Genomic DNA, 25,372 nt, shown 5'->3' on the forward strand with positions numbered 1-25,372 from the left:
TGGTGATGTCATGTTGGGAAACTAATGAGACAGAAAAACAAAACAAAAAAGCCTTTTTTTTTTTCATTTAAGATAAACGAACATTGATGAGTGGTGTTTCCTAACTTTGCCTTTACTGTTTAGATGCCGTTAACCATGGATACGCAGAAATTATGACGGCATCAACTAATCTTTGCCATAACTACCTGGTGGGCAGATTGATCAAAATATCGATACCAAAGCTTGTATTGGTATCAGATCGACACTAGCGCATTAGATTGATACTTTTTTGCCCTATCCTCTAAGTTCAGTATGGAGCCCACTCAATTTTGGGGTGGAGGGAAAAGAAAAAATAAAAACACTTTTTCTGTTGACTGCCACATTTATTTTATTTATAACCTATAGTACAGAAGTTGGTCCAAAGCCCTTTAGAGACAGGCACATTTACATCACAGATCTCCAAAATAAAAGGTTTTGTTGTGCAAACAAATTACTGTGGAAAATAATTAGTGGTTTAGTGATCATCTGTGCCTTTAATGCACATTATTAGTCATATTTAAAGCACATATTCAACTGGATACACAATAAAATAGTACCTTCATAAGCAATCTAATTACTTGTATAACCTAAGAATAATTCAGTGTCTAAGAATAATTCAGAATTAATAACCACAGTTTTCAGGTTAATACACCAGTTTACACTTTAATTATGAAACCTGAGACAAAGGCTTAATCATGTTGACCAGAATCCTCCGAAGTAAGTTTGTTTCAGTATTGTTTACACCATTGTTTCAGTCTCTTAACCACATAAATGCTGTCCATGGTATATTAAGCAATTAAAAACGTCACACTGGCGCTCCATACATCTGGATTAAATAGAAACTCGTAATAGAGTTTCTTTTATATGACAGTTTTTTAATTCATAGTCCTTCTGTTATTGTGTTATTGTGCAGAATCTAACAGGATATCAACTGTATAATACCCAACTTACTTTTCGTTAAACGAAAAATGTAAGGAGTAGAACATTTTTAAAAATGTAATAAAAGTAAAAGGTAGTCAGAAAAAATTACTCTAGCAAAGTACAGACACCTGAAAATTGTACTTAAGTACAGTTACAAGGTATTTATACTTCATTAGCTAACGTTTTTGGTGCTATTCAGAGTAAATACACATAATCTTCACACTTTACGTAACAACAACGACCCTGAACAGTTTGCACTTATGTGTGTTTTGAATCTTCAATACTGAACTGTGTCACGAAATTACCTCTTCATCTTCTTTTTGAAGACAGTCTCATTTTTCAGGGGAGCTTGAATACGCACACACACACACACACACCACCACCACCACCTCAAAAAGGGTATAAACTCGCCATTGTATAGGGTCAGTAGTGATAAATGATCATGATGCGTTTTTATTGCTTTTAACAATCACGTTGTTGTTCAGACCCCACGTCACCGTGACCTGTTTATATTCCGCGTCTCGCCGCTAGTCGGCCCGGCGCAGGCTCGCTGTGGGCAGTGAGCGGGCAGACAGGGAGGATGCGGAGGCCTGCCAGTCCCACAACAACAACACATCTATCATCCACCCGGGGCGACTAGGCCGGTCCGGGCTATGGCTGCACCTATAGCACATTTCGACGACGACTGGCCGAACCTGGGTGATCCGAGCATAGTGTCAGAGGAAGGGCTGCTGCCGCAGAAAGGCCGTGTCACCGCCGCCGCCGTGAGCGAAGCGGCGCCCCAGTCGCTCCTGTTTGGCGGTGATGATGATGATGATGTTCTGCACGACAGCAGCTTCTCCCCTAGAGAGAACGCGGGGTTCCGGTCTATGGAGGATCTGGTGAACGATTTCGATGAGAAGTTAACCACGTGCTTCCAAAATTTTGACGCCAAGACGGAGAGCATCGCTCCCGTGGCCGTGATCGCCGAGGACACGCTGCTGGAGAAAGACGAGTGAGTCCACGGCCTGTCTACGGCAGGCTGCGTGTTTCCCATCCAGTGCGCATGTGGAGGCTCCAATACAGTTTAAAAAACACGGAAAGACATGTTGGGAACATTTAAAATAGGAAGTAATGGCATCGTCATATCATCTGTTGTCAAGATAAACGGAGTAATCTTTAATTCAGATTAATCTTATGTGCCCTATATTAAAGATCGATATTGGCCTATACTCAGTTTTATTTTTAACTCATTTCTAAAATCAACATTTTTGTGATATTTTTAACATTGCAGCTTTTTGCAAGAGATATATTTGTTTCAAAATAACTGCTATATTATATTTAAAGTTGGTTAAAGTAATTTATCAGGTATGCATTAATAATAATAATTTCATATTAGGGTAGGCTGCTGGTTATTTAAAAAGTCACCTTGGGCATTTTCCTTTTTACCACACTTAGGAGTTGGGGATTGTTTTAAACCCCCCAGTGTTCATTCCAAAAACATTTACAGCCAGTTTCCCAACCTATTCATAAACTGAAAGGGGAAAAAAAAAATCAACGTTTTCAGTTTCACACTAGACTTAATCCATGTCTGGGAAACTGAGCCTTAAAGTGTTAAACTGAAAAGAAATGGGAGGTCAGGGGGTGGAAAAATCCTCAATAAATCCTAAATAGGAAACATGAAACTCTACTTAAGTGCTCCATCAGGAGGCATGATGCTGCAGCTCTGGGTGTAAGTGGCACTTTTTAAACGTCATCATCTGTGGTATTTTCAACCTGATAAGCTGTGTAGGGGATTATACTTTTAACCTTGGCATCAGACCTGCTTAATCTGATTGTTATGTTTTTAGATGCGGCATTAAAAAAGTATTTCTGTGGTGCCTGCAGTCAGTACCAACGTCCTTGCTGCTAACATAGGTTTGTTTTTAGTAAAAAAAAAAATATCGCTAAAGGGGAATTCCAGGAATGCTGTGATTATCTCAAGTGCTGCAAACAGGAGAACTGTTGCTATTGTTGGTAATGATTAAAAATGAGAAAATAATCTTTAAAAATGCAAAGAAAAGATGAAGCAGATCCTAATATGTACCTCAGGAAGATGTAGTTTTATTCTCAAATTATAATTACCCTCATTCTTTTTGCAGTTCATATGTTTATTTTGATTGATTTCAACCTTGACATACTTAGTTTGTAACACAGATCCTAAGATGTTTACAGTCATCAGATCCAGGCTTAGACCCCATTGGCAACATGTTCAGGCAGCTGCAAATGAAATCCGCAGAGTATGTGGTTTGTAATGAAAGTCTCGTGTCCCCTCAGAATCTGGAACACTTTGACGGCTAACTACGGACATGTGATGCCCGTGGACTGGAAACGTTCTCGAACGCACGCCCTCCACGTTCCCGCAATCAACCTGGAGGAGAAACCCGTGAGTGATTCCACCTCTTCTGGCCCATCCCATCCTATCTCTGTCTCATTTTTCCCTTCATCACACCACCCGGCTCCCCTCCCTCCAATGCCAAATCCCTCCTCCGGTCATCTCGCAAATCTCAAATATTCATTGTGCCAGGGTTTAGTGCTTTGATTAAATTCCCTCCTCCTGCTCCGTTCCTGGTTAGAGAAAGGCAGATGTTGTGTTGGAGCTGTCAGACGATGAGGAGCTCAGGGATCAGCTAGACATGCACTCCATCATTGTCTCCTGCATCGCAGAGGAGCCCCTTTTCACAGCAGAGCAGGTACGTTACACACCCTGTCAGAATCCAGCATAGTTCACCCCAGAAGCAGCCACACTGGGTCAAGCCTGTATAGGCAGAGCTTAACATGGCTGAAATCTTTTCCACAGATGTTTAATAACTCGTGCTCGATGGGTTATTTTAAGAGCTGGCTCTTTTATGCAGGTTATCGAGGAGATAGAGGAAATGATGCAGGACTCTCCTGACATGGAGGCAGAACATAATCCATCACAGTCGGACCTGTCAATGCTCTCTGTGGACGTCCAGCAGCCCAACAGCTGCTCTGACTACGAGGAGAGTGAGTGTCTGCTGATCAGAACAGTGTGTTATGATGGGTTATTTTGTTGCATTTTATGTAAGTAATTTAAGGGAATATGCTTTGGTGGTCCAGGGATGGAGGCCCTGAGCATTGCAGAGCTGAATGAGTGTCTGGAGGAGACTGAAATGAAGATCAGGAGGTTTTCAGAGGAGCTGGTTCAGCAGCTGGCTCTTAGGGATGAGCTGGACTTTGAGAAAGAGGTGAAGAACAGTTTCATCTCAGCCCTCATCGACGTGCAGAACCGGCAGAAGGAGTACCGCGAGGCGCTCAAGAAGAAGAAGAAGCTTAAAGGTGGAGCTGGGAAATCGCAAGGTCTTCCAGAGAAAACACTTGGATCGGTGAGTACTTTAACTTTACAGCCAGGTTTTAAGGACTTATCACCAGTCCCGAGGTGTTGGTAGAGTGAAAGAGTGGTCTTTCTTTTCTAGTGTCTGCTGTATTTACTGTATTTCTGCTCTCTCTGGTAATCTTTTTTTCCTTTGCTTTTCTTCCTTCCTTGTCAGCGCTTCAGCATGGAGGGGATCTCCTCTGTTATCCAAAACAGTTTCCGTCAAACTTTTGGGAGCAGGTGCAGTGAGAGACAGGTTACTGTGCTTTTCCTCTTCTCTCTCAGCTTTCCACTTGTAACATTTTTCTTCTCTGCTCTCGAGTGGTTCACACCTGCAGTTTATCTTTGGGTGTACCTATGTTGGGTATGGAGTATGTGGACAGAATAGCTCTAGTGAAAGTAGTTCAAATCCAGTTTGAAATGAGCTCAAAGGAACGTGTTTGAACAAGAGAGGTGTTGTTGAACAAGGGTTCTTGAGTTTATCTGCCAAGTGCTACATCAGATAAATAAGGGTTGGGAACCACCCTAAAACACAAACATCCTTTCTACTCCGCAATCTCAAAACTATTAATAAGATCAGACACTAAAGTTCAGGCTTAACGTGTTGTTTTCTTTAATATCCGTGTGTTTTCTCAAATGTTTTACAGTATTTGACCACAGTCATCCCTTACAAGAAGAAGGGACATCCTCCTTCGATTGAAGACCTCCAGATATTGACCAAGAGTAAGTTGCTTCACCTGCACTGTGCAGTTTGTTGCAGTTGACTCACTAACTCTGATTCATTCAATTCCCAGTTCTGCAAGCTATGAGAGATGATAGTGACAAGGTGCCCAGCCTCCTAACAGACTACATTCTCAAAGGTGAGCTTTTCTCTTTTGTTGTTACACAGGGTGCTTTACATTTGAAGTAAAATAACATCACAGAGAGACTCCCAACAATCCCGTGTGGGCAGTATGTCTGCATATGTCATCCTTGTTCCACATAACCCAAAAGATCAATAGCAGTCAATTATTATTGTGCTGATGATGTAAGCTCAAAGGAACGCGGCAGCGGTTATATATGCTGCAACTAGGACTGCCACGATTAGTCGACTAGTCACGATTACGTCGACTATTAAAATCGTCGACGACTAATTTAATAGTCGACGCGTCGTTTGAAGCTTTGTAAGATCCCAAAAGACGCAGGATTAAGTAGTAGTATTTAAGAGTGTAATAACGGACTGAAACAGAAGATGGCAGCACTGCATGTACAAGGATGCCAGCTGCCGTTAAACCCCGAAGAAGAAGAAACTGTGTCCCAGAATTCATAGCGCGGCCCAGCGCAGTTGTCAACAATGGCGGCAGCTAGTTAGTTTTAATGTTACTCTTATTATTCTTTCTGGGTCACAAAATAAACGTTTAACATATTTTCAGGTGAGAATGTAGCTGTGTAAACCTCAAATATTTGCTCAGTCTATCAAGACACCACATATTTTCAAAAGCGCTCCGACGTTTTCGGAGACGTATGTTACCCACCAGCTCGATAGCGAGCCGGGGTTCTAGGCTCATTAGAGTCGGTGAGAACACCGGACTCCCGGCAAATCGTTTTCAAACTCACCGCCGTCTTTCGCTACTCAGGTTAGACATGTAATATAAGTCACTTAGATAACTTAAAAATGTTATTGTTTGGCTTTTTTTTTTTTGTATTTTATTTGTTCCTGAGTAAATTGGTTTGGCTGAGAAATAAAGTTATAGTTTTTGCACAGATGAATAAACGTCAAGCAGACAACTGATTATCAGAAGTGTGAGATGCTCCAGAATATACTCCGGTGTCCTGTTATATTTTAGATAGCAAGGAGCAGACGGCTGAGTTTATTAAACTTCACTGAAACAATCTGCAAATTTCATTAAAAGTGTAATAAACTATCATCTTGTCTTTATTTTTAGTTAGCACATACCTTAAACACTTCAAGCTGTAAGCTAATGATAGTTATATAAGAGCAGACGCATGCTGGTGCAATAAGCTGTACATTTTACGCCCAATGGATGCATGATCTGATTAGTTGACTAATTGCAAAAATAATCGGTGACTAGTCGACTATCAAAATAATCGTTTGTGGCAGCCCTAGCTGCAACCATATGTTGTAAATCATTGATGCTCAAATTCGTTTGATTTCAGTTCATTACGAAATCCTCTGAAAGCGATCTTCAACATGAGTTTTTGACTAAACAAGCCTTTAGGGGGTGACTTTGGCCTGTGTACAGTGATGAAAATGGGTCTTCTCTATTACCCCATTAAAGCATCGTCCCCTTATGTGTCACCTTTTGATATGCCTGTTGTGGAGTTGGCTTAAAGTTTTTCGGAGACGTAATAAAACCTGATTGTGTAAAAGTCCAAATTTAACATTGGTTTCTTGCTGGTAAATCTTCATTAAGTATTTTGAACACATCAGCAGATCCTTCAAAATCACTTTCAGACTGTAATGAAATCAGCAACAAATGTAGAAAATTACTTTTGGCACCACTTTATAATATTGTCTGAACTAAGAGTGTAATTCAACCGGAATTTACTGGAATTAATATAATTTAGTCTGAAATTACAGTGTGATTATGTTAATCTACATATACTTATGGGTAAATGAACTACAATAAGGAGTGTATCAACAGGGTATAAGAAGTCAAGTTTTTACTGGAAAATTTTTTTACTGCAAGTAATTTCATTGTAATTTTACAGGAGGAAACACACATTATATAGGAAGTAAGTAAAATTATATAGTAAGTACATAGTAACTCATTTTAAGTAGTGCGTGAATTACTTGCAGTAGTGCAAAATTCATTGTAAGAGGTGTGTTACTTCCAGGTCATTTTGCGGAAGAGTGTAGTGTAGTAGCTTTTGTGTAGAAAACACAAAATAAACCAAAGACATGACTGAACTGTACAAATTAAAAAGGAAGAATGGTATAGCTGAATATAAATAAATATATAATATATATCCATAAAGCACACCAATATAAAGCATAATGTAACTGTAAAAAGACGAGTTCAATCCGACACTACTTACAGTTACTTAGACACTATTTAAAATTACTCTCAGTATAATTTGAGTCTCCTTTCCTGTAAAAACCTGAACTGTTACCCCGTTACTCTGCACTGTGTACTGGATAAGCATTCGTAGGTAAATACATTGTAATTTCAAATAAAATACACTGAAATCCCATTTAATTTTTGGTGAATTACACCCTTAGCAATGGGTCATATTGTAAAAATGCTACTTGAATTTTAAACACTGTGCATATGATGTTTACCCAGTACAGAGCTTTAGTATCTCTAAATATTTGCAGTCTGTCTTTTTGACTGTTTCGTCTACATTTCACTTTCTGTTTCATTCCTTTATTTTTTCTTCCTATATTTCTTTTGTGCTATTCTTCATAACAAATCGCTGCCCCACACTCGTAGCTCTGGTGTGAGCCCTGGATGGAGAGGTTTGTGACACGTTCGATTATGAGTGTTGTGGTGGTGTTACTCATAATGAGAGAGCGCCTCCTCTTGACCACTGAACTGTAGTGCAGTCTGACCCCGATGCTTCCCCTCGCACTTCCCCTCTCTCCTGCACGGTTGTTAGTGTCTAGACCTGCAGACTGACTCACAACCACTCACATAGAGATCTGTTTACCTACCGCTTATTATATGAGACACTGCTATGATGATTAATAGTTATTAATCACAGGTAAAGCTGTATTTGAATCACTCTACCTGCACCAGAAATAGGTTTAGTCTCTCACGTACATCCTTTTGTTTTTCCTTGTCTTTATCTCCTGGATTGTAATTAATACCTTATACTGAGGCTGTGTCAGCAGCTCAATCGCAGCTTTGTTAATATTGATCTCTGCTGTTTTTCCAGTGGTTTGCCCGACATAGACGAGAGGGAGGCTCTGCAAAGGTTCCACATTGTTAAGCGTGATGAAAAGAAGAAAAGGACTCATTGTTTTGTTTTTTTGCAAACATGAAGCACACTTAATTTATTCCTGGATGTTTTTACCTTTGTGTGTCACATTTTTTCCCCGGATTTTCATTAAGCTGTATTTATTTTGTGCAAGCACCATGATTTCAAAGCGTGTGTATTCTTGTGAATTTTTGTTTTTAATTGTCTCACAGGGTGATAGTGTATCCTAAGTTGATAAATGATATAAGAAATGTAGACTGACCGTGCACTGAGCTTTGCTTATTGATTAGAGCAAAGCTGCACCGCGGTTGGCTTTGTGTTTATCGGAAGTGCTGAGCTGTACACAGAGCGGAAAACGCGATGCACAAAACGCTCTGATACAGATGTTGCAGTAACAGAGAATCATAATAGTGAATGTTAACAAGCTTCTAAACTGATAAACTTACACAGAAAATAACCTAAGAATTTTAAAAAAGAGGAGAGTGAATCACAAGATAGCATTTATTACAGTAGCACCTGAAACAGATGAGAGAGCTCTAAGGGAACAAGATACAAATCATTAAATACAAAATGATGAAGAGTACTCAGATTATCTGAAACCTGTGTTTATAAACACAAAACTATGATATAGTTCAGTTTTCCATGTAGCCGCAGACAGAGGGCAGCCATCTGCTTTCATCTTAGTACGCTGTAAACATGATTGTTATAATTTCATAGAAGATGACGTACTGTGTTGATGGGTGAGGTGACGTAGCCTGGATTGATATTTACTGATTAACTTACTAACTATGCATTTGAGTGAATTGTGACCCACGCACTGTCTGTACTCTTGCCTCTGTGCATGGGGCGGCGTACACCACCAATGGGCATTGCTGTTCTCTATGTATTACTTTATACAAGCTGCCTTTGCCTTTGGCTGAACTTTTGTACATTATAAATGACTTATTTTCATTGAATGTCATGTTACTAAACCACAGAACCTGCTTCCATGTTTATTTATTTTGTAAATATTCTCTTGATAAAATATTGATAATATTGATAAAAGAATCGCATTGTGTCTTTTCTTAATTTCAAACAATGCTCACTATATCTTGATGCATGCTCAATCATCCGGGTAAGAAAATCCCAGTGAAACGCTACGTTCAGAAGGACAGGATCAAATTTCTGGGAATGCTCACTATAGTGACAATTAGCACCAGCACTTCTACCTCAAACAGCATCACCGAGAAATATATGCACCTTGATTTTCAGTCAGTGGTCTGTAACAAAAATGCAAAACGCAAATAAAATGTACAAAATACTGTAGATAGATGGCCTAAACACACTTATCCCCCTTTATTTAATATCTTGCTATGCTTAAGGAGTCTGTGTCTGACAATTTTGTCAAAAAATATGCACATAAATAACCTGCTGGACCCTGGCAGTGCTCATCCTGTTCCTCCTCACACAAATGAACACACACCCATCCTGCTACTGAATTGATGCCTGTATGGATGTGCCATCATGGAGAAGCTGAAGCTGTGCACCCTGAATTGGCTGGAGGAGGACTAACAAACTGCAACTGTAGAGAAAAATCAGTCAGCCGGGATACAGAGAGAGGAATGGGCTGCATTCCTTTCTCCACTGCCTGCAAACTGTTCCCTTTTTGGGAGAGGACTGCTCGTTGCCTCTCCAGCATGTGTGCTGTCATTTTCAACAACAGGGGGGATTTAGGTTTGTTTTGTGGCTACAGGACCTGGGCACCTTCCAGTCATCGAGTCAACCATGAATTTGTCTGCATGCTAAAGTACTTTAGAGTCAAATATGAGCTTAAGCTGTCTGCCCGACACCTAAAGCTTGGATAGAACAGTCATACAACAGGACAATGATTGCAGCACATCAGCAAATCTACGACAGATTATCTGAACGAGAAATGAATCAGCATGTTGCAGTGGTCCAGCCAATTCCAGACCTCAGCCTGAATAATGAACTAATGCTTGTAAATCTGAATGAACTGAAGCAACACTGTCCTCCACAACTTGAGAGTCTGATTAAGTCATACAGAGTACAATTACTTCAAGTTACTGTTGCCAGAGGTGGTTAAATCGTAGGATTTTTCCACACTGCCTCTGGTGTAATATGTCGTGTGTTGTTGTTCATCCGAGTTTGCATTTTCATTATTTTCAAGGATCTTAAGAGCCAAATGATTTTTTATTTTATGTCCTGATACCTAAAACCTCTAGACTGAAAGAGAATTTGCCTTTTTTTCCAAATGACTGTACACATGAGAATGATAATTCAAGTGTTTGCTTGTGTTTGCCAGTGGGATTAGTGACTGGTTGGAGTCTTGGCCAGTCTTCCCTTTCATTGCTGGCTGATGGTCAGTAAAACTCTATGGGCTTCCAGAAACACACAAAACATAACTTAAAGTCAATTTCACAATAGTGAAATTTCTTATTACACAAGTCTCTGCCACATGTCAGCTACACACCCTCCAGCTCATTTAGGCGATCCAGATGTAAGCTGTGGGAACCCTCCCCCCTAAAACATCCAACCTTTGGCCCTTAAAAGAAATACAGCTGGCTCTGTGACAGGAAAACAAGAGATTAGATCGACAGTTCAAAAAACTAAGATAAAAGCCTTTTCATGTGTTTGTCATTTTAATAGTTGTTGCTGTTAAACAAAAACCGATGCAGGTAATTGACAAAATAGCTTCATCAACATGCCGATCCTGTTAAATTCTATTTATGTAATAAATGACTGCACACTCAAAAAGACAAAAGGATATCTGTAATTTATTGGTATCTTACAAACATATGGAAAAACCAGCCATGCTTGTCTGAACACTGTTAAATACAGAAAGCTGCTCCCCATCATCTCGCCTCAGCCTTTCAAAAGCAACACAAACCTCTGTCAAACATCTGCAAAACATTTGTTCTCTCTCAGATAAGATTTCCTCACTCAGCTCTGTGCCTCCGGCCCGAGTGTGTAAAACGCCACAGTCTGGCCAGCGCTCAGAAGCTGTGCTGCACCAAAACAGGCTCCCTGCATTGGATTTAAGGTGTTTTTCCCAGGTATGATGGATGCTAGAGGACTTTGGATGGTGCTCTGCCTTCTCTTGTTGGCACACGTCTCACTCCAGCAGAACTCGAAGAAAAGAAATGGCAAAAAAGGTAGGACTTCATATTCACCAGCTGAATATAAAATCAGTGTCTTCTACAGGACAGTATTGTTAGAGTTCACCTTGTTTTTTTTTTTGTTTGTTTTGGTAAGTTTGTGCAGAATCTGCCATCAACACTGCAATCGAGAATCTGCAGAGGAAAGTTGATGAGATTATTCTGGATCTGAACGTGCTGAAAGAGCAGCAAGCTTTACAAACAGGTGTAGACTTCACAAACACCAAGCAGTTAGGTTTTTTGTAAATCCACTCAAGTATTTGCTTCAGTTTGCAGGCTGCATGTCATTTTCTAGTTAAACAGCTTTCTCATAATTCCCTCTCTATCAGTTTGTCTAAAGGGCACAAAGATCCACAGAAAGTGTTTTCTGGCCAATCTGGTGAAACAATCCTTCCATGCTGCCAGTGATGACTGCATCGCCAAAGGAGGCAGCCTAAGCACTCCTCTAACAGGAGACGAAAACGACCAGCTCTACAGCTACGTACGCCAGAGCATCGGCCCCAATGAGCACATCTGGCTGGGCGTTAATGACATGGTTACCGATGGCCACTGGGTTGACCAATCAGGCTCTAATGTGCGCTTCAAAAACTGGGAGACTGAAATCACCCAGCAGCCAGATGGGGGACGCAATCAGAACTGCGCCGTCCTCTCCACCACGGCCAACGGGAAGTGGTTCGATGAGAACTGCAAGGCTGAGAAGGCATCTGTGTGCGAGTTCAACATAGTCTGAGAGACCATCTGTTGCTCTATTTTTCTATCTCTGACATTGCTTTGTAAGCATGAAGTGCAACATTATGAAATACGCTGAAAAATAATGCGCTGCATCTTTAATCAGCCTGCATTTTCTCGGCCAAGCCTTCCAGATGTCAGTCCAGAAGAGAGATTTCGCTTGGTGCTCTTTGTATAAGCTACACCCACTTGTACATACACTCCATACACAATACTTTCATTCATCAAGGTAAACACTGGAGGGTTTGTCTTTGTTTTTTCTTATTAGCCGCCAATTAACGCAACAAAATCTTTTCTTACTGAGTTACAAAGTTCTATTTGCAGAGCTCCTTTTCTGTGCCACCTTCTTTATTTCTAAATGTTAAGTTATGCTTCTCATGTTTTATTACAGGATATTAATGAACATGTTTACCATTTTATTCTTCTCACTGATGTAAAAAAACAAACAAACAACAGCAGATATAATGTAAATGTACTACTCCTCATACAGAAAAAAGCTTTTGTAAGAAATCTATTACAACCAAAGTTAATAAATAAAATCTTTTGGGTTATGATTGTTGTCATTTTTGTGGTCACATCACAGGATCATACATTCATTTCCTCCATAAATAAACTAAAAAAATAAAACAAAACAAAACAAAATAAAAAAACAAAACATGAGCGTAGTGTAGTTTCTTGGTTTTTTTAAATAGGTGTGCCATATTAGGGCTGTATAAAATATAAAGTCACTAAAGTAGCTCTTAGTTAATATTCCAGTTGACTGATTCATTGTATTGTGCAACTGATTCAGGATGAACGTAAGACTCCCGCCTGTCCACTTTATACTGGAACTAAATCCAGCCTTTCCAGAAAATCCCTACTATGAGTGATGAGTATGATGAGTACAGTCACGTACAACCTCCACCCACCTCCACCCACCCACCCACCCACACACTATGTGTGTACTGCTCTTTATCTTACAAAATATAGAGCCTGTGTTTGCATTCAAAATACTTTACTCACCCAAATGAAGGCGACAGATCAACAAGTCTGAACATCTCCAAACTTCACTGATTTTAAAAGCTCCTCTAACATTTCTTTACTCACCGTGAGCCACTGAGACTATAAAAGATTTATGGCCACACTCCGCAGCTCTAAAGACACCAGTAACATTCAGAGAATGAGCAAAGGGACACTGTATTTGCTCAGAGGGGAATATAGGCCTTTAAAAATATTTGAACTTTGCCTCCATCTACAATTCATTTGCTAAAATGCAGGAGGGAACAGGAATTTTCAAGACCAAAGTCCTTCTGAAGCACTTTTCCTCAAAGAGGACAGACGCATGCCTTGAAAGAAAACTTTTCTCTTTCGTGTTTAGGCTCATGCTTGAATAACGGACATTTAAACAGCAATATATTACAGCTCACTACTAAATAAATACATTTTATGGCAGATGCAGCTCCTGATATACTGCAAATAAATGTATATTTTTCTCATCGTAATCCAAAAGAGGGGCTGTGTCTGTCCTCACAACAAATGGTGAAATAGGTTTTTTTAACTACTGATCAGTGCTGATCATGATATACAGTCTCAGTATGAACTAGTAGCACTTTAGGCTTGAGCTTCTCAAATGCTTGGTTTCAGTTTGGCACCAGTAACACAAATGACTGAAAACAACTATAAGATCCTTACTAATTTCTAAAGGGAGCCTGACCCGTCTGTAAGGCTCATTTATGGTGTAATGATGCTACAGCTAGAAAACAAAAAGCAACAATGAACAACAGAAGGACATGCTGCTGCAACATACAGCTGCTGCAGTCCAGACCGTTGTGTTCTGATAACGATATAATGCATTTACAAAATATCACAAATGGAAAACGTTCATTGCCTGAAAGCAACAGAAGACCTCTTTATAAAAACTAAAAACCCGTGTAGAAGGAATGATTAAGTGCTGCTTTTGAAAAAGAAGAGCCTTAACCTGAGACAAAACGCTGTAACAGCTGCAGACAGGTTTGGAAGCTGTTTGTGTGTGCCTCACTTTAGTGCAAAAGCTGCACTCAATGCAAAAAAGTGTCTTGTAGGGGTCTGAACAGCGAGCAATCACACAGGGAATAAATATCCCAAAGTTCAAGTGGGTCAAAAGAAAACTCAAAAAGTCGAGTCCAATCTTCTGCTCAGTTGCCGCCCTCTGGCTCCAGCCGAGGCCCCAGATTTGAAGACTGTTCGTCCTCACTTTGGTCCATCAGGGTTTGCACTTGGCTCGGAGACTTGTTGGGAAGTGGAGGACCCTTCTGTGATGAGAGCAGTGGCTTTTGAGAGTCTGTGTGTCCCGTGAAAGGTTGGTATGTTTCTCCATAGATGCCAATATCTGCACCCTTTTTGAACAGGTGTGTGTAGACGAGTGTGTCGTCGATGGAGGTGTACACGTGAGCGTCATCGTCTTCGTGTGTTTTTGGGGGTCCGTTGTATCCTGGCAGGAAGTTGATGCCATTTGGATTATAGACAGAGACTTCATGATTGAGCTTCTTCTTCTTCTTCTTCCTGTTTGGCAGAAAAGAAGATTGGAGTTTTTTTAATTAAATTTACTGATAAGTTATGCTCGCTGTCAATTTCGATGAAGGACAAAAATTTCTAGTAGGTTGAGGAGAGCAGATAAGTAAACAATGTGAAAATACCCATGTTAATTGTAAAGAAAAATAATAAAACTCAAAGAACAAAGCATAAAATAGTAATACTCACCTAATCACCACACAGACCACAACCAGCACCATGACAAAAATGACCAGCAGAGCAGCCACCACACTCAGGATGTTGATTAGTAAAAGGTCTAGAAGGAAAAAATGTCAACAAACACCATAGTTAGCTTTTTCTATCATATTTTTACCTGATATTGACAGACGGATAGTGGACGCTTGGCAGTGACGCAGACAGTGCATCAATCCGTTGGTGGTAATGAGAGCCGAGTATGACAGCAAGGCTCTCGATTTACCGGTTGATCTACCATCCAACCCTCACCTATGGTCTCAAACTCTGGGCATAAAAAGAAATGAGCTTTCTCTGAAGGCTGGCAGGTCTCTTCCTTAGTGAGAGAGGGAGGAGTCAGCCATCTCACAGGAGCTCAGAATACAGCCACTACTGCTCCACATCGAAAGGAGCACATTGAGGTGGTTCAGGAATCTGACTAGGATGCCTTCTGGGAAGCTCTTGGCTGAAGTGTTTCTGGAATTTCCCACCGGAATGATGCCCTAGGACACACCCAGGACATGCTGGGGAGATTACATCTCTCAGCTGGCCTGGAAATGCAGCAGTATTCCCCCAGATAAGCTGGAAGGGGTAGTTGGGAAGAGGGAGGTCTGGGTGTCCTTGCTTAGGCTGCTGCCCCCTGAAGCTGAAGGATTAACAAAAAAATAGATAAATACAATCCTGATACTGGAGGATTATTCTTGCACAAGAAAGAAAGAAGGAAAGTAACTGTGTAAGCCAACTTTTCCCCCAAACAGAACACTGATTACAAATCAGCAAAGCAGAATAAAACTTTGCACTAAGGTTAAAAAAGAAAACAGTTTCAGTATCCATGCCCTCCATGATCCCAACTTTGAAGCCATACTACAGCTTCATACTCCTGTATGCTACCACTGCAGCAGTTCTTTAGGCAAAATGCTAAAGCCAGTCAGTCAGTGATCATAGTTTACGTAAATACATATGGTGAGCAGAGCACCAACAAATTAAATTCCTCAACCAAGCTGCGTATGACATTTTGCCAGCCCATCACACCTCCAGCTGTAGGGCAAGTCTGTGTATGAATTTCATTTCTTAATGAGAAACCAAAGCAAAAAAACAAAGCAAAGTCTTCACTTCACACAACTGGGAACTAGTGCTCAGTCTGAGCAAGCAAGTCATGTTTCTGTGACACATCACTGATGACACATACTGTCATTCTTTCAGAGCCTTCAAAACAACCTGCCCTGACTGAACTGACTGTGCACCGGTAAGATCACATGGAGGAGGCTTTTGAAAGCAAGCTGGCCAAGAGTTAAGGACTTGTTTCGGGAGGACTGCCAGAAAAGGGTGGTGAGCACAATGTCATCTTCATGTTGAAGTAGGCTGCAGAGTCCTCACCCTGCCAGGTGTGAGGGGACCACACAGAAACATAGCCATCAGGACTGCAAAAGAAGCAGCTGATGGAGCCTGCAGGTGGCTGTGGATTAAGTGGGGAAATCCGAGGCTTAATGTCAGGACCTGATCAACCCCTGGCTGGGTCGCCAATCCGAATGACCCAAGGAATCTAGGAAAGATCACTGATGATGCTCGCCAGCACAACTATAGGATGCACCTTTCATCTACATATGCACAACAGTATATTGACCGAAATGTTCAGCTGGCTAACATCCTCACCAAGGCAACAGAAACAAGCAAATTAAAGTTTGTCACATTCGTCTGCAAAAGCCAGAGGACCAAAAAAAAAAAGAAAGAAAAAAACAATCATTTGTATATATATATATATATATATATATATATATATATATATATATATATATAAAAAAAATCAGAAAATTACGATATAGATTAAGTAACTGTAAAGTTTCCTCTTACACTTGCTCTTCTGCAGGGAGATCATGGTAATCACGCTGAAGTTTCCTCTTTCAGGCAAACAGTTGGACATGTTGAGGTAGAAGCTCTCGGAGACCGTGAGCTCACTCTTGGCCATCTCATCCTCCCTGCGGCTGTAGTCCTCCTCGGGGCTGCCCATTCTTTGCACCCGGATGTTAGTGTGGCTGTTGCTGCACTTGGGCTGGCTGAGCTTGGTAAAAATCAGCTGCGCCTCCATCTTTGGAGGAACTGAGACAATCCAGGAGACGGTGGAGGAGGCCTTCATTCCTGCTGGCCAAGCTGGAGTAGCCACAAGTTCCGGGGTGTCTCTCTTTGGAAAAACGGTGAATATGTATCTTTCTGAAGGTTATTGCAAAAAGAAAACAACATGAAATATTAATGTTTATTTAATGTTCTTATTTCATTCAGCTTATTTAGTATAGCCCTTGGCCTTCGTGGAGAGTTATGCTTTTCAAGTGTGCTTGTTTTTACCTGTAATCTCATTTTCAAAACTGGCATTCAACACAGCCGATCTTGGTGCTTTAGCATTCATGCTGGACCACAATGTGACAGACACATTTGTGTGAATGTGGACGGTCTGTATGGCTCCGTCGCGGCAGAAGGTCCCAATAGGTGCTCCATTCTCTTCTGCCACATCAATAGTGACGCTGTCATCACATAGCTGTCCGGGTAAGGACTGCTTGAGGGGCCCGGTGGGAGAAATCAGCTTTACGGTGCCGTGCCGACCGGGACGGAGTATCCACGTCACACGGCTCAGAGGTGCAGGGAGGCAGAATGGCAGCAGAGGCACCAACAGACTGACTGGATCAGGACATTTACCAGAACTACAATCTGAACGGAAAGAGGTTCCCAAATGAAACTGATAAAGTACTTTACAGTACAATGAGAAGCACTTTTAGTAGAAGGTAGTACAGATGTTTTTAAACACATGGTCTGCAACTAACTAACCAACAGCTGTAACCTCTTCTTTGAGCACCCAAATTAGGAGGCGTGTATATAAAATGAAAAATAAAATATAATATAATAAAATACAACTTAGTAACAGATCTAGAACAGTAGTGAATATTTATCCTTAAATTACACTATATTACAATGCATTTTAAATGCCTTCAAAAGAAATTTTTACTGGTTTTTCTTATCATAATTCTGGAAAGTGGATGGTAGGATCTTTTTAAAAAAAAAAAAAAAAAATATATATACATATATATATATATATATATATATATATATACATATATATATATATATATATATATAACATGGAAGTCACATATATATATATATATATATATATATATATATATATATATATATATATATATATATATATATATATATATATATATATATATATATATATATATATATACACATATATATATATATATATATATATATACACATATATATATATATATATATATATACATATATATATATATATTTTATATATACATATATATATATATATATATATTTTATATATATATTTTTTTTTTAAAAAGATCCTACCATCCACTTTCCAGAATTATGATAAGAAAAACCAGTAAAAATTTCTTTTGAGATATTCAAATATTGCCTCCGATTTTAAAATGAGAAACACGCTGGAAGTCAACAGACCATTTCTCAAAAATTACATTTTTAAAATTATTTAATATATTAAGTTAAAAATTCACAGCAATCATTATATATATGTTCAAACTTTGGACCATAGAATTTTTAGCTGAATCTAAGATGGTCCAGCAGAAGGCCCACAGTGATTTTAGATTAAATGACAAAAGTACTATTATGAATTATTGATGCTATATCTGTGGATTTTACACAGTGAGGCTTAAACAGCTGATGAAATGAGTTTAAGTAAATCTTGATTTACCTATGAGTTGCGTAGCTGTGACTTCCATGTTGTCAGGAAAGCAGTCCTCAAAAGACAGATCAGCACTTGATGTGACTGTGATGTTGTCTTTTTTCACTGAGTTTATTTTCATCACGCAGTCAGGGGTCGGTGTCAACGTAGAAATGTTCAGAGAAAGGCCCTCAGTTTTGCTGAGATCTACTTTACATGACACTGGAGGGGGTGGGAGCAACAGAAAAAAGCACAAAGTAAGTTTTATTGAGCTTTCCTTTGGCTCTGAAAAATGTGCACGTACAACAAATGTGATTCGTCAAACTCTGGAGGAAGTGCTTTCCTGGAAATGTATCAGTGCTGTCATACATGACTAAGAGATTAGGCAATTTAAGAGCTTGCCTGGGCTCACAAACAGGCCATAAGACACACTTTCCAAGTCCCTCCTATTCACAAATATTACAAGAAAGGGAACATTGTCATACCCCTGACTAATCAAACTGCACCTTTGTTGTAACCTTTAAGAAAGACGATAGAAAAAGAAAAAAAGAGACTATTTATACAAGTGCATGCTGCAACATGTGGAGCAGGCAGCACCCATCTCCCCAACAGCAAAACCACTGTACAAAAGAAATTGTAGTACTAAATTTAGTCATGTGGGCCCTACACATTATTAATTGGTTTTGGAAATGGAGCTACAGTTAGTAACTATGTGCTTGAAACACTTGGAGTCAGACGAAGCATCAGCATCCCCCAACACCTTACAGTGGGAGAAACCACAGACCAGACTATCTGAGCTCACCCCTCTTTAACAATACTACAGCTAAAGACATAATGTGATGGAGCTTTTAACCCCTGTGACTAACATGCTTCTTGTGCTTGTTGCTTACTTATGGGTCAGACTGCACTCATCAGCTACACACCTGTAAAGTCTGGTATGTAGCTACACAGTTGTGCTGCTCTAACATAGAAGAAGTCTGACATATAAACATGTCACTGCACGTAATAACACACCTTCAAGGCATGAAAACATCCTCAGTATTCACTTGTAGTCTTGTTATGTCCTTTTGGTTAATTCCAAGTCCAATACGCAATCTCCTTTTAGCTCCATTTTTGGTCTCTACCAACTCACACTTTAGCTACTAAATGCTCCACCAAGTGCTTATAAGATACAGACCTGTTGAAGCTGGGCTGGAAGCAGACACCTTGAGGGTGAAGGTGAGTCCAGGAGAATCAGCAGGTGCTCTCTCCATCTCGCAGTTCCTCAGCGTGAGCAAAAAGTCTCCCTGGTTCTGGAGCGGCTGTGTGTCATTTAGTCCCAGAACCGATGTCACCCTGCCTTTCTGGTGGTACTCCACTGCTACTTCCTTCTTCACACAATCTGGCTGTGTGAGGTTTAGAAACTGAACATCAACCCTGTGTTTGTCTGGGACCCGAAAGTACCACTCCATGATGTCGTCATCAGGGAAACTCTCCGGGTAGTCCGGCGAGAGCAGCTCTGAGGAAGAGGTCCCTTTTGGTAAAGTCAGAGAAATTCGGGCAAGAGCTACAACACACACACACACACACACACACACACACACACACACACACACAAAATTAATTAAAATTAAAACAAAAATTGTTAAATGAAACTGTCATTTTGGATGAAACACAAAACAGTGACTGTAACTAAACTCACACTTGATTTTTTCCCCCACAGTCACATCAAACTTGTCATTTTGCAGCTTCTGCTCTGCTGGGACGTCCACAGAAAAGCTGCCGCTTTTCAAAATCAGAGCACTGCTGATGGTGCCACTTCTGCAGTACTTCCCCACAGCCACATTGCCCGTAGACTGGAAGGCCTGGAGGGTGTAGGTGTGTCTGTCTGGACATTTCTCAGATGGATTGATCTGTTTAAGACCCGTCTTAGTGAAATCTATTTGGAAAGCTTTTGGCGCTGCGGCCGTTAGATTCCAGGTAAATGTGCGGTTAAAACGCAGCGCATCAATCGAGTTGGAGTCCGTCTGGATGATGTGACCACTGCACGACTTTGTGGTGCAATCTGAAAAGAGAACATGAATCCACCCATGCTGTGTTAGTCCACTCAGGACATTCAGTCTCACTGATAAAATAATCAGATATCACACAGACACTTACTTATACGCCGTACAATTTCTATACTGAATACATCTTGAGGTCTGGAGCATTCAAGCTCCACTGACACAGTACTTCCATTGAATGAGTTCATCGATTCAATACTGCAACGTTGTGCGTTTCCTGATCCTGTACACACTTGGCAACCTTTGACCTGATTATTATTTCTGATGTTTATGGTGGCTCCAGGTTCAGCAGTGAGAGTCAACTTCAGGGCCCCTGGAAGCACACACAGAGTTATAGTGAGCAAAGGGATGTATCATATCTGGAAATAACACAGTGAAATTACATTCACAAATAAAACTGACTGCTGTGACAGATGAAGCTTGTCTTAAGTGTTCCTGTGACTAAGCAGGTCTGTACTGAGTAAACCTGAGCAAGCTCAGCACATAATATGGTGCTTCAGTCAGGTCTCTGGGTCGGCCATGACCTAGTTTACACTGAAATGTTTGTTATTCAAATTTACACAGGGGCAAAACCGGCACAGCCTATATCAAATGACACACTGGGAGCTTCTTGAAAGGGATTTTCTTGCTTCAGCTGTTTTCAGCTTCCGAGTGAAGACAGTGTCAATATTTAATGCACAGATCCACCACCCCACCAATATTTCACACCAAATCTCTCCCCCTGGTTCATATTTAAGGTTCAGGTTACCTGACACGGTGGACACGATGAACGTAAGAAGTAAAATCCACAGAAGGGCCGCGCTTGTTGATACGGACATGCTGCCCTATAGTGAAGCTCTGAAACTTTCAATCCTGAGAGAAAAAACAAAAATAAAATCAGCGGAATCATTTCATCGCTTCTTGTCTGGAGCTGGGACGCCACATTTTCCTATGCGTTACATCAAGCTCACGGAGCAGCTATTGACACAACGAGTGCTACCTAAGCCCACTTCCTAATGTGAAGGTGTGCCAGCAAGGAGGGAGTGTTGAGGCCAGGTAATGTTTAAGGGCGTGGCTAGAATCGCCATCTTGGCAGGTAGGCGTGCTGATGCGTTACGACACCCCTGACGTGATGTAGAACAAAAGTGCTAAAATAAAGTGAAATTTCTGGAAAATATGGAGAGTTTGATATACGATATTACCCTAAAACAGGCTCAGTCCTCTCATGACAATAAAATCAAGATTTAGCCTGCACTGTTTTTAGACTTAAGGAATGCGATTAGTAACAACTGTGCTTGTCTTCTCTTTCATGTGAAAATCTTTATGATCGAGAGTAAAATAGCAGAACAAAGGATCGAGGGAGTTGTGCCACACCCTGTTTCTAGGAAAGAAATTGGTCATGTGACCGCACATTTGTGGAGAGTCCGACATTTCTCTCATCCTGCAAAGAAGCGCCTCGTTGCATGAGAATTAAGCACATTTAAGTTCAAGTGATTTTTGCCTTTCCAGGTAAAATTTCTGTGATCAAGGTGTTTTGATTATTTTGTCTGTTTTAAACAAGTTTGAAAAGATTTCACAAATGTTTTAGTGCTTTTGTAAGCTACACTATGAGTCTATACGCCTATGGTTATGCCACAGAGTTATAATATGGAGGACAGGCAGAGCTTCCACTCCGTTAGAGGACTTGGACAGAGCTGTGAACTATAGTGAACAAGGTGGAGAAGGGGAAGTCCATTCAGGTGGCGAAGAAGATGAACATATGCAGGATGACATTAAAACGATCCATGGAGAAGAAAAAGATAGATGGAAAAGAAATAAGGCTATTGAAGGATCTGGAGGAACTGCACTTGCCTATCCAGTCTTTGACGACCATATGGAGAAAGAACTGGCAGAACATATAAAGGCACAGGCAGCTTGATGTGTTCATTTCTTTGTGCATACTCAAAAGCCAGTTCACGGTATTTGAGTATGCACAAAGAAATGGATCAAAGAGGCAAAAGCAGGTTGTGTTGTATTTATTTATAAAGAAGAAGTAATTGGGGAACATTAATCATAATAATTTTTCGCTCTGAATTACAAACGTCCTTCTGTGGCTGACTAGGTTAAAGAAAAATTCATTTTTGTCCTCACGATAAACTGGTCAGTCCGGCCAGAAGGTCCAATGTAGCTTTGCCGATTCTTCCAGCTAATAAAGAAGAGGCCTCTCCCGTCTGAGCATGCGCGCAGAGCATGTACGCATGCGCTGCTGCTGCTCACGCGTTACAATAAGGCCAAGTTGCACTCTATGTGGTTGTTTCTTAGCATGTGTGAGACAAATAACTCTTCAAATCGGCATTTCAGCATGGAACAGGGTGACCAGATGGCCCTCCTCATGTGGAACTTCACATAATTTTTATGTATTGACCCATGTCCCAGATTTCAAAGTGGCTCAAAATCAAATGGTATATTTGAAGTATATTTGGGCTTTTCGTGGTAAATGGCAATCTGGTTACAGTTTAAATTGGTTTAAAAGTTTGATATAAAATTTCACACTACTATCCAACATTGTTAACATGTCCCACTTTGTCCCCAATAACACACAGTGTTTGGCCCACAGTTTGTTTCTGGGATGTAGTCACCCTTGAAAGGAGTGGCAGAGAAATGCCCTCACTAATTTATGTATGTCTTTGTTACAAATTAATCAAATGAGGTTGATTACGCGAATAGATGGTATTTAAAGTAGGCTGTAGTTACTTAGGGCCTGCTGGACCTGCTTATAATTTATGTGTGCATCAGCAATTTTAAGATATTAGAGTGCATTTTCCTCAAAAAAATATTCCATAAGGATGGCTGAGCAGTGCAAGGAGAAACTAATCTTATTTTCAGTTCATTTCTTCACAACAGTGGATTAGTGTGTAATATTTGCAGTGAAGATTAGATGGCCCAACATAAGAAAAATCATACTAGAAAAACTGTACATGAAAATAAAGAAAAAAAAACATCTCCAACGTAAAGGAGCTAATCCCAAATAAAATTAGACTAAACAAGAAACAGCTCTGCACCGGGCTAACCCCTCTTTAACTAAGACACCTGACAGTAAAGGCACTTTGGTCTGCTCACCATTTAAAGGCCATATCTGTATTGGTATCAGAAATACTGGCCCTGTAGTTACTTGGTATCAAAATCATACCAAAATTTGCATGTACTGCACCTGACACATATAAGTCTTGACAATATAGTCAGTGGCTCCTCTCACTTCCTGAAAAAAAAAAAAACACAATGAAATACCACACACACACACACACACACACACACACACACACACACACACACACTTTATTCTTGGCGCATTCCCTCCCAGAAATTTTTTACCATAAACAGTCCAAAAGAGACCAGGGGCCTGTTCTTCGTACCTCGCTAAGTAAGTTAGCCGGATTTGAATGTTGACGATTTCACTTGATCTTGGATCGCTTGATCTTGGATCGTTCGGTTCTCCGAAGCTCATCTGGGACTTGCTGTCATAGCAACAGATCCGTAAGCGTAAACCTGCTCGGGAGCAGGTTTACTTTATGTAAACAGGATTAGATCGCGGCCTCTCAGGTATGTCCGCTGCAGTTATATGAAAGCAAGAGCGATATTTCGCCACTGTTTTACCATAAATAAATATTAGCAATGTAACTAAAGATAATGTATTTGATTCTTTTATTGATTTCATACAGATACATACAGGTCATTTCCGAAAAAAAGGGAAATGTACTATTAATCATTCTATTACATGTAGTAGATCATGTCAGATGTAATTCATATTTTAGAGTAGTAATAGTAAATTACTACGTGCAATCAAGATGACAGACCACGGCTAAAAAAGCGAAGGTGGATTTGGGAAGTCTGTCGCAGCCATGTCCTGTCCGTTTGTACGCGAGCAAGGAAGGTGCAAGATTGATAAGGAGAGTTTACAGAATTTAGCGTATATTGCGGGATAGACGGGATCCTTTAGCTCAGCGCGACGGTGTGCTCATAGAGAGATATCGATTCTCCCGTGAGGGTATTATTTACTCTCTCTCTCTCTCTCTCTCTCTCTCTCTCTATATATATATATATATACTTACTGTACTGTATATACTTACTCCCGACTTACTGTGCATGCTTCAGTCACCCCTTGCATGGGAACAGGTAAAAGTGATGGAGTGTTATGTCAAACTACACACAAAAAACCCCACAATGTCAATAAATGTCACAGTACAAAAAGGGGTGTGACGAGGGGGTGCAGGACCACCACCTGTCTTTATTTGCTCTGCCCTTTTCTTGGTTGCTGTTATAAACAAACAAACAGATTATTCCAGGGTCTCTTGTCATAGACTAAAAGCAATATAAGTGATAAATATTACCATTCTGTGGAATATTTTTATATTTCACTTTTACTTTTTCCCATGTTCTAGTGGGTCCTGTTGTGGCTCTAATGTGAAAGAGGATATAATGTAATATAATATAATGTGGAATAAAATAATATCACATGATATAATGTAATATCATGGATCACTTACGAGTTTAATTTGTCAGCAACTTTCTGCCAGCCGTCTCTCCTTGCTTTTGCAGCCTTTGCAGTGTTCCCCTGCGTTTTAATTAAACTCTGAAACTCCTGATATCCCTCAATCAAGAGTTCTTGGTCTGCTGCCGTGAAATACTGTGCGCGCTCCTTCGACATCTTCGCCGACCAATCACAGGGTTGCCGATCAATGTTTCTACTATCGATGCGTAGACCCTTTTAAGCCACCCAGTGATCTCAGATTACTTCATCCAGCTATACTAATCGTCAACAACAGGTGTGTTCGGAGAACCG

General features: G+C 40.3%; 3 protein-coding genes across 7 annotated transcripts; 2 read left to right on the plus strand and 1 right to left on the minus strand.

Annotated features, from left to right (window-relative positions):
• Nucleotides 1-346: 346 nt before the first annotated feature.
• On the plus strand, nt 347-9,262 carry fez2a (fasciculation and elongation protein zeta 2a). Of its 4 annotated transcripts, XM_013275661.3 has the most exons (10): nt 348-1,933; nt 3,235-3,343; nt 3,534-3,650; nt 3,813-3,945; nt 4,039-4,304; nt 4,470-4,550; nt 4,942-5,017; nt 5,089-5,154; nt 7,729-7,754; nt 8,174-9,262. In XM_013275661.3, the coding sequence occupies exons 1-9, from the start codon at nt 1,593-1,595 to the stop codon at nt 7,737-7,739; spliced, it is 1,200 nt and encodes a 399-aa protein (XP_013131115.1). In that variant the 5' UTR covers nt 348-1,592; the 3' UTR covers nt 7,740-7,754; nt 8,174-9,262. The 4 variants fall into 4 exon arrangements, with proteins under 4 accessions (XP_005456790.1, XP_013131115.1, XP_025767591.1 ...); XM_025911806.1 differs by having other exon boundaries at nt 7,729-9,262; XM_005456732.3 differs by lacking the exon at nt 7,729-7,754 and having other exon boundaries at nt 349-1,933.
• A 1,749-nt stretch (nt 9,263-11,011) lies between these two features.
• Nucleotides 11,012-12,650, plus strand: clec3ba (C-type lectin domain family 3, member Ba). Its single transcript, XM_005456735.4, has 3 exons — nt 11,012-11,367; nt 11,468-11,575; nt 11,700-12,650. The coding sequence occupies exons 1-3, from the start codon at nt 11,271-11,273 to the stop codon at nt 12,098-12,100; spliced, it is 606 nt and encodes a 201-aa protein (XP_005456792.1). The 5' UTR covers nt 11,012-11,270; the 3' UTR covers nt 12,101-12,650.
• Nucleotides 12,651-12,778: 128 nt separating this feature from the next.
• On the minus strand, nt 12,779-21,652 carry LOC102081774 (CUB domain-containing protein 1). Of its 2 annotated transcripts, XM_025911705.1 has the most exons (9): nt 21,323-21,646; nt 20,672-20,887; nt 20,214-20,576; nt 19,710-20,078; nt 18,563-18,754; nt 17,161-17,520; nt 16,672-17,028; nt 14,818-14,905; nt 12,779-14,619 (listed from the first exon to the last, which is right to left on the minus strand). In XM_025911705.1, exons 1-9 carry the CDS (start codon nt 21,390-21,392, stop codon nt 14,253-14,255), a joined length of 2,382 nt encoding a protein of 793 aa, XP_025767490.1. In that variant the 5' UTR covers nt 21,393-21,646; the 3' UTR covers nt 12,779-14,252. The 2 variants fall into 2 exon arrangements, with proteins under 2 accessions (XP_025767490.1, XP_025767491.1); XM_025911706.1 differs by lacking the exons at nt 12,779-14,619; nt 14,818-14,905 and adding an exon at nt 15,097-15,466 and having other exon boundaries at nt 21,323-21,652.
• Between the last annotated feature and the right edge of the window lie 3,720 nt (nt 21,653-25,372).

Source organism: Oreochromis niloticus, linkage group LG11, assembly GCF_001858045.2.
Source record: "Oreochromis niloticus isolate F11D_XX linkage group LG11, O_niloticus_UMD_NMBU, whole genome shotgun sequence".
Lineage (NCBI taxonomy): Eukaryota > Metazoa > Chordata > Actinopteri > Cichliformes > Cichlidae > Oreochromis > Oreochromis niloticus.

What these genes read in the sequence shown, in the direction of transcription:
- clec3ba (XM_005456735.4), top strand. Translation starts at nt 11,271, where the DNA reads ATGATGGATGCTAGAGGACTTTGGATGGTGCTCTGCCTTCTCTTGTTG. An exon ending in GAAAAGAAATGGCAAAAAAG is followed by an intron (nt 11,368 to 11,467) that starts GTAGGACTTCAT and finishes TGTTTTGGTAAG; the next exon opens with TTTGTGCAGAATCTGCCATC. An exon ending in GCAGCAAGCTTTACAAACAG is followed by an intron (nt 11,576 to 11,699) that starts GTGTAGACTTCA and finishes CCTCTCTATCAG; the next exon opens with TTTGTCTAAAGGGCACAAAG.
- fez2a (XM_005456732.3), top strand. Translation starts at nt 1,593, where the DNA reads ATGGCTGCACCTATAGCACATTTCGACGACGACTGGCCGAACCTGGGT. An exon ending in CTGCTCTGACTACGAGGAGA is followed by an intron (nt 3,946 to 4,038) that starts GTGAGTGTCTGC and finishes TTGGTGGTCCAG; the next exon opens with GGATGGAGGCCCTGAGCATT. An exon ending in GCAGGTGCAGTGAGAGACAG is followed by an intron (nt 4,551 to 4,941) that starts GTTACTGTGCTT and finishes AATGTTTTACAG; the next exon opens with TATTTGACCACAGTCATCCC.
- LOC102081774 (XM_025911705.1), bottom strand. Translation starts at nt 21,392, where the DNA reads ATGTCCGTATCAACAAGCGCGGCCCTTCTGTGGATTTTACTTCTTACG. An exon ending in AGAAATTGTACGGCGTATAA is followed by an intron (nt 20,577 to 20,671) that starts GTAAGTGTCTGT and finishes TTCTCTTTTCAG; the next exon opens with ATTGCACCACAAAGTCGTGC. An exon ending in GTGGTCTGTGTGGTGATTAG is followed by an intron (nt 14,620 to 14,817) that starts GTGAGTATTACT and finishes TCTGCCAAACAG; the next exon opens with GAAGAAGAAGAAGAAGAAGC.